General features: G+C 43.1%; 1 protein-coding gene and 1 long non-coding RNA gene across 4 annotated transcripts; one reads left to right on the top strand and one right to left on the bottom strand.

Moving 5' to 3' along the window:
* The first annotated feature begins 361 nt into the window (after window positions 1-361).
* ccdc180 (coiled-coil domain containing 180) lies at window positions 362-12,476 on the top strand. 3 transcript variants are annotated; one of them, XM_052461238.1, is made up of 38 exons: window positions 362-741; window positions 949-1,039; window positions 1,136-1,305; window positions 1,524-1,612; window positions 1,742-1,851; window positions 2,054-2,182; window positions 2,276-2,386; window positions 2,471-2,566; window positions 2,658-2,821; window positions 2,977-3,096; window positions 3,217-3,296; window positions 4,815-4,903; window positions 5,187-5,306; window positions 5,412-5,585; window positions 5,689-5,804; window positions 5,928-6,060; window positions 6,160-6,202; window positions 6,305-6,432; window positions 6,522-6,706; window positions 6,803-6,978; window positions 7,083-7,263; window positions 7,383-7,529; window positions 7,610-7,754; window positions 7,873-7,989; window positions 8,111-8,206; window positions 8,361-8,447; window positions 8,641-8,819; window positions 9,047-9,117; window positions 9,348-9,411; window positions 9,557-9,634; window positions 9,733-9,802; window positions 9,959-10,103; window positions 10,204-10,364; window positions 10,782-10,919; window positions 11,026-11,137; window positions 11,223-11,328; window positions 11,471-11,612; window positions 11,746-12,476. In XM_052461238.1, exons 2-38 carry the CDS (start codon window positions 980-982, stop codon window positions 11,878-11,880), a joined length of 4,467 nt encoding a protein of 1,488 aa, XP_052317198.1. In that variant the 5' UTR covers window positions 362-741; window positions 949-979; the 3' UTR covers window positions 11,881-12,476. The 3 variants fall into 3 exon arrangements, with proteins under 3 accessions (XP_052317198.1, XP_035640836.1, XP_052317199.1); XM_035784943.2 differs by having other exon boundaries at window positions 362-1,039; XM_052461239.1 differs by lacking the exon at window positions 2,054-2,182 and having other exon boundaries at window positions 362-1,039.
* Window positions 1,630-11,596, bottom strand: LOC127907230 (uncharacterized). Its single transcript, XR_008063813.1, has 3 exons — window positions 11,493-11,596; window positions 11,070-11,225; window positions 1,630-1,776 (listed from the first exon to the last, which is right to left on the bottom strand). It is a non-coding gene; the product is annotated as an uncharacterized LOC127907230 (long non-coding RNA).
* Window positions 12,477-13,058: the final 582 nt, after the last annotated feature.

Raw genomic sequence — 13,058 nt, 5'->3', positions numbered from 1 at the left:
AAATCTGTCAATGTGCACTTGAGCAAAGCATTTAACCATAATTGCTCCTGTACATCGCTCTGAATGAGAGCGTCTGCTAAATTACTAAAATGTCAATGTAAAATGTAAGTCAAACTACAATTTGTACAGAATTATTTGGTGAAGAGGCGTCGTGCAATGTTTGCATCATTGGTTTGAATTTTGTGTTACGGAATTAAACATTTTCACAAACGTTTACATCAAAGACAGTATAGTATGAAGATAGGAAGAAACTGCTTCTCCAATAGAAATCCCCGATCCCTTTTGTAGGGGACGTCATGGCGACTTTGGCTCACTAAGCGCATGCGTAGATAGACGTCATCGGGTCTCTCGACCAAACTCCGCTTGTGCAGGCCTTCAAATCAAATGCACTCCTTCAATATAATACAATTATTTTTGAGAAAAAATGAAAACGGGTCAGTTTGTAACTTTCACAAGGTTGGAGTAATAACATGTTCAACTACTTAAGACATTGTCTCGGATCTAAGATGTGCCTTCAGATTTTGAGAAAATGAACAGCTAAGGAAGAATTTTTCACATCTCTTATTGATTTCTCAACCCCCAAAGCCCAGTCTGGTCTGCCCAAGCGTTCCGGGAAGTCTCTCGATGTTGCGTCTCTGGGTTTTAAACTCTGTGTTTACTTGTTACAAACGAACCCGAGATGGCTTCGAGGATATGTTGTCATAGCGACGAATGGACGCTCTGCCTGGCTCGGATGGAATCGTGAGTTCGCATCCTAGCTAAACTCAATCGAACTTGAGCTAATAACGTGATAGCCAAATAAGTATTAACTCTATATTATATAGCTAAAATAGAACACAATGTATATTTTCAACTATGGCTAGAGCTGTTTTGCAAAGTAACGTTACTGAAGTAGCAAATAACGTTAGCTAACGTTACAGTAGCTGCTTGATTACATTGCATGTTTAGGTAAACTACGTAAAACTCCCGTCTCGACATTATGGCTGAGACTCGTGTCATTCCAAGTGGGAAAGTCTACCGCCAGATGTTTGACGCCCAGGTAGGCTATGGGTTGTTTATTGATATGAAATGCTTTAAACTTTTCGTAGTGTCTATGTTGTTGCACGTTAATGTAACGCATCAATTTTATCCTCAGGTTCAGCTGTCAAGGTCTCTACATGATACTCGGAGGAAACGTGAGACTAATGAAGGATTCTTACCAAGGGACAACCCTCCTCTTAGTAGGGACACAGACACTGGTCTGCAGCAGCGAATTAGAACTCTTCAGGCTGAAACCCACCAATGCTCAGAGGAAATGGCTGTTAGGTACAGGCACTGTGGAATACAAGTTGCATCCTTCATACATACTCAGAACACATTCCCCACTGGGCACATATGTAAATTCTATGTTTAATTTAAATTACATTGAAACAACATTGATTCAACCAGTGTGTGCCCAGTGGGTCATCGCGTATTGTCAATTTGCAATATTCATGTACTTTTGAAGGGTGTGTGAGTCTGTCTGACCCTGTTTGACACCACAGGGACCAACTGTTCTCAGGCATCAAGCATTGCCAGACTAGTGAGGAGCAGCTTGTTGAGGAGGAGATCCGTGGACTTCCTGACCATGTTGGCAAGTAGCACACTAATGTTTTGCAGGCTTAAACATTGTAAGAGGGTGGGTGATGAGTGATGGTAGGCGAATGCAGACTTGTGCTTGTTTTGCCTGAAGTTATTGATCCCTTCCTTCTTATCTCCGCAGTGGCAGAAAAGCCAGGGTCAGACATCATTGACCGCCTGATGGAGAAAAAGCAGAGGAACCACCTAGAGGCTATGGCACAGTTGTACAGGGACCTTTCTGTGCTCAGTGTGGTAGGCACCTTATATTCACAACGGTACCAAGTTTGAGTTTATATATTGAAGCAGTCATAGGCATAGTATAATAAACAAACATGTGAGTTACTGTAAGTTGGTACAATACAATTTTGAGGTATTCAATGTAATGGCTTGGTAATTATAATTATTACTATAATTATAATAGTTTAGAAGTGACACGATGCCTTATTGCTCGCAGGAGTATGAGACATTATTCAGGCAAACTGGGCAAGAGGTGCTGCACCAACTCTCAGTGTATGATGGCAATGTGGAGAGACAAATGGAGAGGATTGAAAATATTTCTGATTTGAAGAAGTTCACCTTACAGGTCAGAATGGCCTTAAATGGCTTTTCTTTTCATGACATCAATAGAATAAATAACCAACAACAATAATTTGAATTGTCACAACTGCTCTTACAGGGACTTCATGAGTTCTGGGATACAGTGAAACAAGAGTCAGTGATTAGGAGGAAGTGGATCAAGGATCTGGATAATACCCTGGCTAAGTATGAGTCTGACAGAACAGCCACGGTGAGTCTTATAGAACAGTACTATAAATTATCACTATGTAAATTACTTGATATTGTTCTTGACATTGTTCTATTGGTGGTCCAGATTGCAGCATTGCTGAGAAAATACACAGGGAAACTGGAAAAAGTCTGCTACGTAATGCCTTCGGATATCCACCGACTGATCAATAGAGAAGCCATGGTAGGATGTTCTTGGTGCATTATCATCAAGGTAGTGTAGAAATGACACTAACTGCAGTGCACAGAGACACTCATGTCGCCTCCCTCCGCAGATGATAAACCAGGCTATTCTAGCAAATAGACGAGCAGTGGCCAAGCTCTACCTGAACCTGATGGAGAATGATCTACAGAAGGAGGTATTCCACCGACTCAGATGGGAGGACAAACTGCAAGACTGGAAGAGCTTTAAGGTCCTTGGTGTGGTCAGCAGGTTCAAGTAGGTTGTTTCTTAAGTGTTCAACAAATTAATTAATCTCTTCCATGGAACTTCTAGTAGGCTATTCTGTCTTTAACTTTATATTTGAGTTGTGGTATTTAGTGGCGTCATAATTCTTGGTTAACTTCTAAATCCCATCAACTTTTTGGCATTAGAGATTTCATGGGAAGCCCTCCAATCCAGGGTCCTAAGGACGTACAAGCTATTCTGGACACCATGAGTGCAGCACAGCAATCTTTTAGAGAAAAACGCATCAAAATTCTTCAGTCACTCACGTGAGTGAGCAGGCAATTTCCCCTTGTTGTGAAATGAGTCAGTGTGTCACACTTAGTTAGGGATACATTAGACAGATATGACGACAATGATTGATTCATTGTGTCTGGGTTTATTTGTAGTGCCATGATACCTCCAAGATGTTCAAAGACTCTAATCGCTGAGTGGTATAACTCTTTGTCATCTGTCAACGAGCAAATTGGTGAGCAAATCCTTATTCTATACTGTCTTAATAAAAATCAAATCAAATTTTATTTGTCACATACACATGGTTAGCAGATGTTAAATGCGAGTGTAGCGAAATGCTTGTGCTTCTAGTTCCGACAATGCAGTGATAACCAACAAGTAATCTAACTAACAATTCCAAAACTACTGTCTTATACACAGTGTAAGGGGATAAGGAATATGTACATAAGGATATATGAATGAGTGATGGTACAGAGCAGCATACAGTAGATGGTATCGAGTACAGTATATACATATGAGATGAGTGTGTAGACAAAGTAAACAAAGTGGCATAGTTAAAGTGGCTAGTGATACATGTGTTACATAAGGATGAAGTCGATGATGTAGAGTACAGTATATACATATGCATATGAGATGAATAATGTAGGGTAAGTAACATTATATAAGGTAGCATTGTTTAAAGTGGCTAGTGATATATTTACATAATTCCCATCAATTCCCATTATTAAAATGGCTGGAGTTGGGTCAGTGTCAATGACAGTGTGTTGGCAGCAGCCACTCACTGTTAGTGGTGGCTGTTTAACAGTCTGATGGCCTTGAGATAGAAGCTGTTTTTCAGTCTCTCGGTCCCAGCTTTGATGCACCTGTACTGACCTCGCCTTCTGGATGATAGCGGGGTGAACAGGCAGTGGTTCGGGTGGTTGATGTCCTTGATGATCTTTATGGCCTTCCTGTAACAACGGGTGGTGTAGGTGTCCTGGAGGGCAGGTAGTTTGCCCCCGGTGATGCGTTGTGCAGTCCTCACTACCCTCTGGAGAGCCTTACGGTTGAGGGCGGAGCAGTTGCCGTACCAGGCGGTGATACAGCCCGCCAGGATGCTCTCGATTGTGCATCTGTAGAAGTTTGTGAGTGCTTTTGGTGACAAGCCGAATTTCTTCAGCCTCCTGAGGTTGAATAGGCGCTGCTGCGCCTTCTTCACGACGCTGTCAGTGTGAGTGGACCAATTCAGTTTGTCTGTGATGTGTATGCCGAGGAACTTAAAACTAGCTACCCTCTCCACTACTGTTCCATCGATGTGGATAGGGGGTGTTCCCTCTGCTGTTTCCTGAAGTCCACAATCATCTCCTTAGTTTTGTTGACATTGAGTGTGAGGTTATTTTCCTGACACCACACTCCGAGGGCCCTCACCTCCTCCCTGTAGGCCGTCTCGTCGTTGTTGGTAATCAAGCCTACCACTGTTGTGTCGTCCGCAAACTTGATGATTGAGTTGGAGGCGTGCGTGGCCACGCAGTCGTGGGTGAACAGGGAGTACAGGAGAGGGCTCAGAACGCACCCTTGTGGGGCCCCGTGTTGAGGATCAGCGGGGAGGAGATGTTGTTGCCTACCCTCACCACCTGGGGGCGGCCCGTCAGGAAGTCCAGTACCCAGTTGCACAGGGCGGGGTCGAGACCCAGGGTCTCGAGCTTGATGACGAGCTTGGAGGGTACTAAGTTTATATGCTTGTTCTGTGTTTTACATTTCCATGTTTCCTCAGATTGTATGCACATTGAATCAATGAGAAAGCTACATTCCTATTATGAAAATACTTGGCAAGAATGCCTAGCAGAGGTAGAACAAGTCAAGGTACATATCAGTCATGTTTTTCTTTTCCACCTTTTAGATCATCTTATTTAAAGCACATCTTGGGACTGATTCTGGAAATTAGCACGAGCTAAGGCATGATGGTGCAGTGCACCTGACCCTTGATAATTAATTGTGTCAATGTTTTCATTGAATCTGCCCCTATAAAATCAATTATTATTATATTATCTTTGAATTATAAATATTTCTCATTTAATTTGCTAATCTGGAAATTTACCCTGTAACCATGCCGAAGTCACATTTTCCTTTCCATTGGTTTACTTAGAAAGAGATTACTACATATGGGGTTTCTCCAGAAGAGATCCAGGATACTGTTAATGTTGAGTTCCTGCCTCTAATTGGGAAATGCCAGAGCCAGACCGAGGAGCACCTTGCCACCATGGATGTAAGTCCTGGGAAAATAGAAAGACAACAACAGCACTGTATTTTCTATTCATCCTGTTAAAGGTTGGTGTTCCGTAATGCCCTGACTTTCCGTCTCTTACCCCAGAGAGCGTTTGAGTCTTTGGCCAAGAGAGCTGCTGTGCTAAGTAAGTCACTTTTCAAATTCACACGTGGGGCATCTCACCTGTGGGAGGTGCACAGTGCTGGGCTGCAGAGGAGGGAGCAGCAGCTGCAAGACCAGCTGGACGAGGTGCGCTACAGTCAGGAGCATGAAATCCAGGTGAGCCTCACCCCCCCCAGCACTGTCCTGCCACCACAAGGATCAAGGATACTGATAGCAGAACAAGGTCCCTTGATAACTCCCACTGCTGTCTGTTTTCCAGAAGAAGGAGGCTAATCTTGATGTTATGTTGGACAGACTGAGACAGGAGAGCACTGAAGAGGCACTCAAAATCTCACTGGAGAAGGCTCTACACTCCCTGGATGAAATACAACTTGTGTAAGCTGTCTGTTTTTCCAGAAATATAATAGTATTTCTCGACAGAAGGAGTTTTTTCTGAGCCTGGTCTCAACTTTACATGCAGACTAGGCATTTCCTACAGCTGTTGTATGATTTCCGTAGATACATGCACTTCTACAAAGAAGAGGTGGACACAGTGGAGAGTTATCCTGCCATGGTCTTGGAGGAGCTGCACTCTTACAGCTTTGCTGTCAGTCGATTCTTCAACGTCAAGGAGATATATACTGGTAGTCAGGTACGGTTCTAAGATGTAAAGCAAACCACTATTACTATAACGATTAGCCTTGTACAGACTATTTGTTAATACATTTAAGGGTCTATCTTTTAACCACAGGACTCAGAGGAACTTCGCTCCCTTTATCCCGTCATAAACCTTGGTGAGTTGGATATTGTCCTTTAGCAGCATTCAATGTCATTGCTGTGACATTACTTCAGGATCCTATGTATAAGCAAACATTTGTGGGATGTTGGATCAATAGATTTAAGTGGGAGGGCCAGTGTGAAGAGGACAAGACCGACCACTGTACAGGGAAGGAAACGTTGTCCAGGAGGATTCCAGAAAAGTCCAAATCCAGCACATTCATCCTTTGATGAATTTGACACTGAGGTTCAAATCCATGCAAAAACACAAACTGCTACTTTTATTTTACCATGGCAGTGTAGGCATGGAATATAAATGGTTTCTCCTTGCTGTAGGATGTCATTGATTCCCATCGGGAGTTTCTTGACTCTCAGTCCAGTGAGACATTCTGCACCTCTAAAGGCAATGTATACAACGGTCAGAGCTTTGTCTCTCAATGGGACACGGAGCAGGATTCCATTCCATCTGAGATGGAGTTGGTTGTGTTCCCCAGAAGTCTTCTTGCTGATCTACAAAAAGAGTACAGGCCCGTATAAAATCATTTATCTGTAGTATAAGTCATTATTTACTGTTGAAGGAGAGCCTCTTTCTGAAGAATGTCCCTCTTTCCTCGTAGTATACGTCTGTTGTTTTTCAATCACCTCGAAGAGAGATATCAGACTGCTCTGACCAACACAATGAATATTGTGGCAGCCAAGAAGGAAGCACTGAAGTCAGAGCAGGATCTCCGGCTGCACCTCCACCAACCACGGGCTAAGAGAATCGAGGTGGACATCCACAATGTCCGTGCTGGTGAGAAGATTAACCCATCTCACCTTCCAAGTCCACTCTAAATAAACAGTCCTCCCAGTAGTTTACTGTAAATGTATGTACATTTGTCTGTCTGCCCTCTTTAGCGGAACTGGTACTGCACAGAGATCGTGTGGATAGGCACTGTAAAGGCATCTTGCAGGCCCTTGGCAACTGCCGAACGGACTTCCACGAACTCCAGATTCGACAGCACAAACTGACTGAGGACTTCAGATCCCAGATTTACAGCATGGAGGATGTCTTTACCTATGCCACCAAGTCAGACGTGTAAGGACATTTGTGGTTATCTAACAAAACGTTTAGAACATCCATTTACGTGCAGTAATGATGACTTTTGTTGATCTTTTTCTCTTTGTCAATGCATCACTGCTCATCTCTGTCCTCAGGCTGGTTGGACTATGTGGTACGCTGCAATCCAATTTGGAGAGCCACATGAACATCATTCAGGCATCACAGAGAAACTTTAGACAGACTCTGGAGTCCAAGCTGGATGGCCTAAGAGAGACCAACGTCCAGTTAATCAAATCCTTTAAGTAGGAGTTGTTCCTCTATACTTTTTAATAGGGTGTCAAAGTATGGATTATTTGGTAAAGGATGGCCTTTATGCCTGCAGGCTGTTCTCAGATGGAGGGAACTTCACACCCAAAGAGATAGAGGCGCATCACAAACGGATTGAGAAAATGGTTAAACGTATCGACACCAACGACGAGGCCATAATGCTGGATATGGAGGGGACAGAGTCCAAGTGTCTGGAGCTGGTATGAACTTGAACTAAACTCAAAGAAAAGTCACATTACATTTGTTTTGACCCAGATTATTTCAGTGTTACATATTTGTGCTGAGCTTTGCCATACCAATGTTGCTTTTACTCCTTAGGCGAAGGATGTGATAAACAGGTTTGAGGAGAAATTCCACTTTTTGACAGTGGATTTGAAGTTTCTGGAGAAAATCCAAGGAATGCTAACAAATACACAGGTTCAGATAAAAACAGAGGTACATTATTATATCTGGTCTGCCCGCTATCTCTCGTTTACCGTCTTGCAACCCTCTCTTGCCATTACTCATATCTTAACATACACCCACAGGTCAAAATGTGTCTGCTTCTATTTTACAGGCAACAAAGAGCAACATGCAAAATAAGAAAATCAACAGCCTCCTGACAGAGTTAAAAAGTTTGGTAGATACTTGTGCCAGAAGCAGTCCAGAAAAGGTACTAAACTCAATCCAAATGTGCGCTGATTGATTTATATTTTTCTTTTGTAAAAGACTACTAGACAGAGCATAGCACATTATTTTTTTGCATCAATAACAGCATATTTGTACTATTTTTCCTAATATTTGTTCATTAATTTTCCCTCTTGTAGACAGTGACGACAGATGATGTTTTCACTTTTACGTGGTCTATAATAGAGGAATTGAGGGCACGATGCCATTATCTCCAATGCTTTTTGGTAAGTGTGTTGCAATGGATATAATGTCTTCTATATAAACATACATAAAGACAGCTTACCCAAAAACACATTGTTATATGAGAGATAGACTGTAGTGGATTTTACTATGTTGTTGTTGATTCATAGTTTTTATTGTTGCATTGACCATGACTGAGGTCCAGATAGGGTTTAATGCAGTGTGTTTTGTGTGCAGAACCCTTCCATGGCAGTACTGATGCCTGAATGCCCTCTCCAGGGGGCCTTCGCTGTAGCAGCACGCCCAAAGTCCCGCAAGTCAGCAAGCCCTGCCATAGACGGTCTGCTCCAGCCCAGCCGCATGGGGGTGTCCTTCATGGATGATGTGGCAGTGGGGGTCATCAGGGGACTGCTGAGGTCAGAGAGAAGCTCACACAGCCTCTAATAATACAATCGGTAACTCTTGTTTATAAGGCCATAGAGAATCATGTTCATATAGACCGTATCCATTTAGGAAAGCGGCTGTCAGAACTCCCTGGTCAAAGACGAGATGTATTAGGTCCCAATAGGCCAATTTAATGACTGATCTTTTACATGAGAAATGCAGTGAAAAGGAGAACTGACATTCTCTGATGATTCCTCAGGCTAACCAAGCCTAAAGTCACCCAGGAAGCCAATTCAGAGTCGACAGAGAGGGTCTCAGCAGCAGTCACAGGTACCAGCCATGTTGGCTTACAATGATGTCACCCACTTCAGAGGAAGGATGGAATTACATCTAGCAAAATAAGAACTAGCCTGGTGCCCAGACTCTGAGCAAAATTGCTGTTAGTACGTTAGTATAGCTTAGTACAATGTGGTCTGTCTGGCTCCAAGGCTAAGAACAAATGCAAAAGTCATGCTGATTCTAGTAAGATGTAATGTTTTGTCCCTCTGTGCTCTTTGTAGTCAGGTTGTCGTCTCCTATTGGGCAGAGGTCAGGGGATTCTGCCGAATCTGTCAGTGCACAAAGGTCAGAGGGAACCTTCTCTGTGTTGTTATCACTGGAGCACAATCATGCAGAAATCACTTGTAGTAACAGTAGAGTTCCTGTATAGCTTAGTATTGCTGGTCAGTTTACATGGAGACCTAAGCACTCTCATCTATTTATTTTATAGTGTGAAGAGGTTTTCTAAACCCACTCGCTTTGACAAGAGATTCCAGGTGTTTGGTCCCAAACCAGAGACACATGGCGTGTGAGTAGTCCTTAATAGCACAGCAGCATGCCTTACTGAGATCAATGCTTTGCAGATCAATACTGATTTAAATTCTCTCACTTCTGTCATTCTTTCAGAACTACCTTCAAAGGTTTGATAACCAGCATTCTTTGGAAGACCAATGATATTCTTCTCCTGGTTGCTGAGGTAACAGCTCATTCGTTATAATCTGCAGTTAAACCCAATATTGCCATGTGTCATTTGATCCTATGTTATTTGTAGTAAAGTCTAATATTCCCAATTATCACAATCTTCCCAATGTTAATTGCCAGCAACACTAATTTAATTGTGTGTTGCGATCAGGAGTTCTATAAGAAGAAGGAACGCCGGCCTATCACAAGGCCTCAGTACCTCCAGGAGACGTTTGAACAATGTGCTGAGGAGATTAACAAAAGGCTGCTCGTCTACCAGAGCCAAACTCAGGACTACCACAACAACTGTCTGCAAGGTTAGCATGGACTTTTGCATTTCCATCGATTGGGTACAGTTGAGGCACATTTTCTCCCCCTTCCTCTCCTTCCTGTCACGTGTTCCCTGACTTTGGACAGAATTCCGACAGCAGCTGAAAGACATTGAGGAGGGTCTTTCCAAGGTGCCTGGGGTGCTCATCTCTAAACTGGGAGAACAACACCTGGGGAGCCTGAGCCAGGACACGGACAACATCCGTCAACAGCTAGGCATCACTCTGCATGAGAGCGAGGGGAGGAAGGTACTGTCGCCTTGTTTAAATGTCTTTCCTTGAGGAAATCTCTGATCTGACGAGGGAAGATTGGTGAAAGCAATAGAGTGGAAACCATGGGCTGGATTCAATCCGTATCGCCAAAGGTTTGCGTTAAAATTTAAAGGCTATTTCCGATTGAGCCGACATATGCAGTATTTACAGTGAATACAGTCTCTGCGACCGCGGGAACATTGTCTTTAACTATCAATCGCGCTATAAAGCAGACCTTCAGCGCGGATTGAATAGAGCCACCTTTAAATCTATTCACTCAGAAATCTGTAATTATCTCAGTGGAAGAAAGATGCATTATAAAATATATTGCAACGGGTGGTGGGAGGGGAGTCAGTCATACTAGTGAATCTCCTGGTGTGGAAAGGCATTAATGTCTGTAAGTTGTCCTTTCAGAAAAAGCACAGTGGCAAGCTGAGTGTGCGTCTGAGCCATCCTGCTTGTGAGAAAGAGCTGGAGGCCTTGAATCGTGCTGAAGAGGAGAGACAAAGAGAGCTGACCAATGCCATCACGAACACTCTGCAAGAGCTACAAGTAAGCACTGACCATATCCACATCTGTTTTCACTTTATCAGCAGTAGGGAGTTGGCAAATCGGTGGCTGTGAGTCTCATGGATGCACATCATTTTGTGGATTTCAGGCATGTGTGAGGAAACATGGGGAGGAGTTTGTGAGAGCACTCACCTCTCTGACAGAGAACCTGCTGTTCCAGATGGACAACCTCCTGACCGTAGATGAGGTCCAAGTTGGCCGTAAGTCTCCATCCATCCTCGCAAGCCTTGTTGATTTAAAAGTAAAAATAACCGCCTTCTTGTTTGATCTGATCTGGAATTGTAGAAGCTGAAATGAAGAGTGAAAATGTCACCACTCTAATTCGCCGAAAACAAGCTGGTATTCCGCTAGAGGAGAAGCAAAGTGCACATCTAATTCAGCGAGGCAGCAGGTAAACACAGTCTGGCAGTGAAAAGCACAATATGATGGTACAGTAAAGACTGCAGTAATATTTTCATATTGTGCACCTCTTTAAATAAATATGATTAATACAGTCCTGGAAACGTAACCATATATGACATTTTATGTGGTAGAACGTGGCCAGGAATCTCTTACTTTGGATCCAGTACTGATGGTCCAGTGGAGCAACCATGCAGGAAAACAGCCTCCATCACCACTGCAAAGACCACCTTAAGCCACCTGAGAGCAGTGGAGGCCCGTGAATCTATGTACCAGGTAGGAGGCCAAAGCATTAACCTCAGACATGTGAGCAGACAAAACCCAGAGGCTAGCTATAATACATAATATGACATATTAGAATGTTCAATTAAATAGGATGTAATGTGTGTGTTTGGTTTGGGGCCCACAGTGCTATGAGCAGCGGCACAGGGAGGAGCTGGCCCGGGCCGTGCAGGAGAGCCAGTTCCAGAGGACAGAGGTGCAGTGTTGGGAGGAACACTGGAGAGGCTTACTGAACACTCTGACCCAGCTCAACGCTGAGTGAGCACCTAGCAACTCCGCACCAGAGCTCACCGTTTTCTACAGCGGGACTAGACTAGATTAAAATGAGATTTCCAGTGACAAATAAAATCATGGTTTGCATTTTTCTTTCTCTTTCTGCCACTAAGGGATTGAAAATACTGCTTTGGCAAAATTGCGTATGTGTGACTAATATTGGCTATAAAACACAATATTCAATACACAGAGCGTAGATTTTTGTTAATTCTGGCCGAGATTTTATCAGATCGCAGATTGTAGACTATGGCTTTTAAAGCCAATGTTCGGTAAATGCTGTATATGTCAGATCAATCTGAAATTACCTTCAAAAACTGAATTTTCGACTGTGCAGTTAGCTGTGCTATGGATAGAATCCCAGACAAACTCTTTACAATGAATGCAACTTTGTCGATATACATTATTTTTTATTTCAAGTGTTGTGGTCTTCATAATTCCACGAAGAAATTGTTAAGGTCCAATGTAGCCATTTTTTATGCCATCATCAAATCATTTCTGGGTAACAATTTAAAGTACCTTGCTGTGATTGTTTTCAATTAAAATGGTCAAAAATAAATAGAAAATTCAAATTAAATGTTGTTGGCAGAGAGGTTTGGAACTCTTCTTATTGGTCTATTCCAGGGGTATGTGCAATACAGGATTTTGATCTAACTAGGGACCACACCACACCAACTGAGCTAATTGATCAGTTCAGTGATTGACTAAATTCAACACACCTGGTCTTCCAGGTCCGTAAAATAAAAAACATGAAGTGCTTGCACACTCCATACCATGGTTACCTACCTCTGGTCTATTATCTAATTTACCGCATGGTGATGTCACCATGGAAGGCCAAAATATCAGCGGTCTAAGGCACTGCATCGCCGTGCTTGAGACGTCACTACAGATCCGGGTTCGATTCTTGGCCGTGCCCCGAGAGACCTGCGGCGCACAATTGGCCGAGACTCGTCCGGGTTAAACACAGTCTCCAGTTGTACAGTGTTTCTTTCACCCAACACATTGGTGCGGCTGGCTTCCAGGTTAAGCGAGCAGTGTGCCAAGAAGCAGTGCACCATGGCAGGTTTTCGGAGGACGCTACCAATTGGATATCACGAAAAAGGAGAACAATAAGAATCTGCATAAAGTAAATATGCGCATTCCTACCAGTGATATGTTTCCACCAAACTG

Source organism: Oncorhynchus keta, chromosome 14 (genome assembly GCF_023373465.1).
Source record: "Oncorhynchus keta strain PuntledgeMale-10-30-2019 chromosome 14, Oket_V2, whole genome shotgun sequence".
NCBI lineage: Eukaryota > Metazoa > Chordata > Actinopteri > Salmoniformes > Salmonidae > Oncorhynchus > Oncorhynchus keta.
Note: the sequence above shows the minus strand (reverse complement) of the source record. Positions and strands in the feature narration are given on the sequence as shown.

Coding starts and splice junctions, on each gene's coding strand:
- ccdc180 (XM_052461238.1), top strand. CDS start 980: ATGGCTGAGACTCGTGTCATTCCAAGTGGGAAAGTCTACCGCCAGATG. Junction 6,707..6,802: donor CTTGCTGATCTACAAAAAGA/GTACAGGCCCGT, acceptor CTTTCCTCGTAG/TATACGTCTGTTGTTTTTCA. Junction 11,329..11,470: donor CTAATTCAGCGAGGCAGCAG/GTAAACACAGTC, acceptor TTTATGTGGTAG/AACGTGGCCAGGAATCTCTT.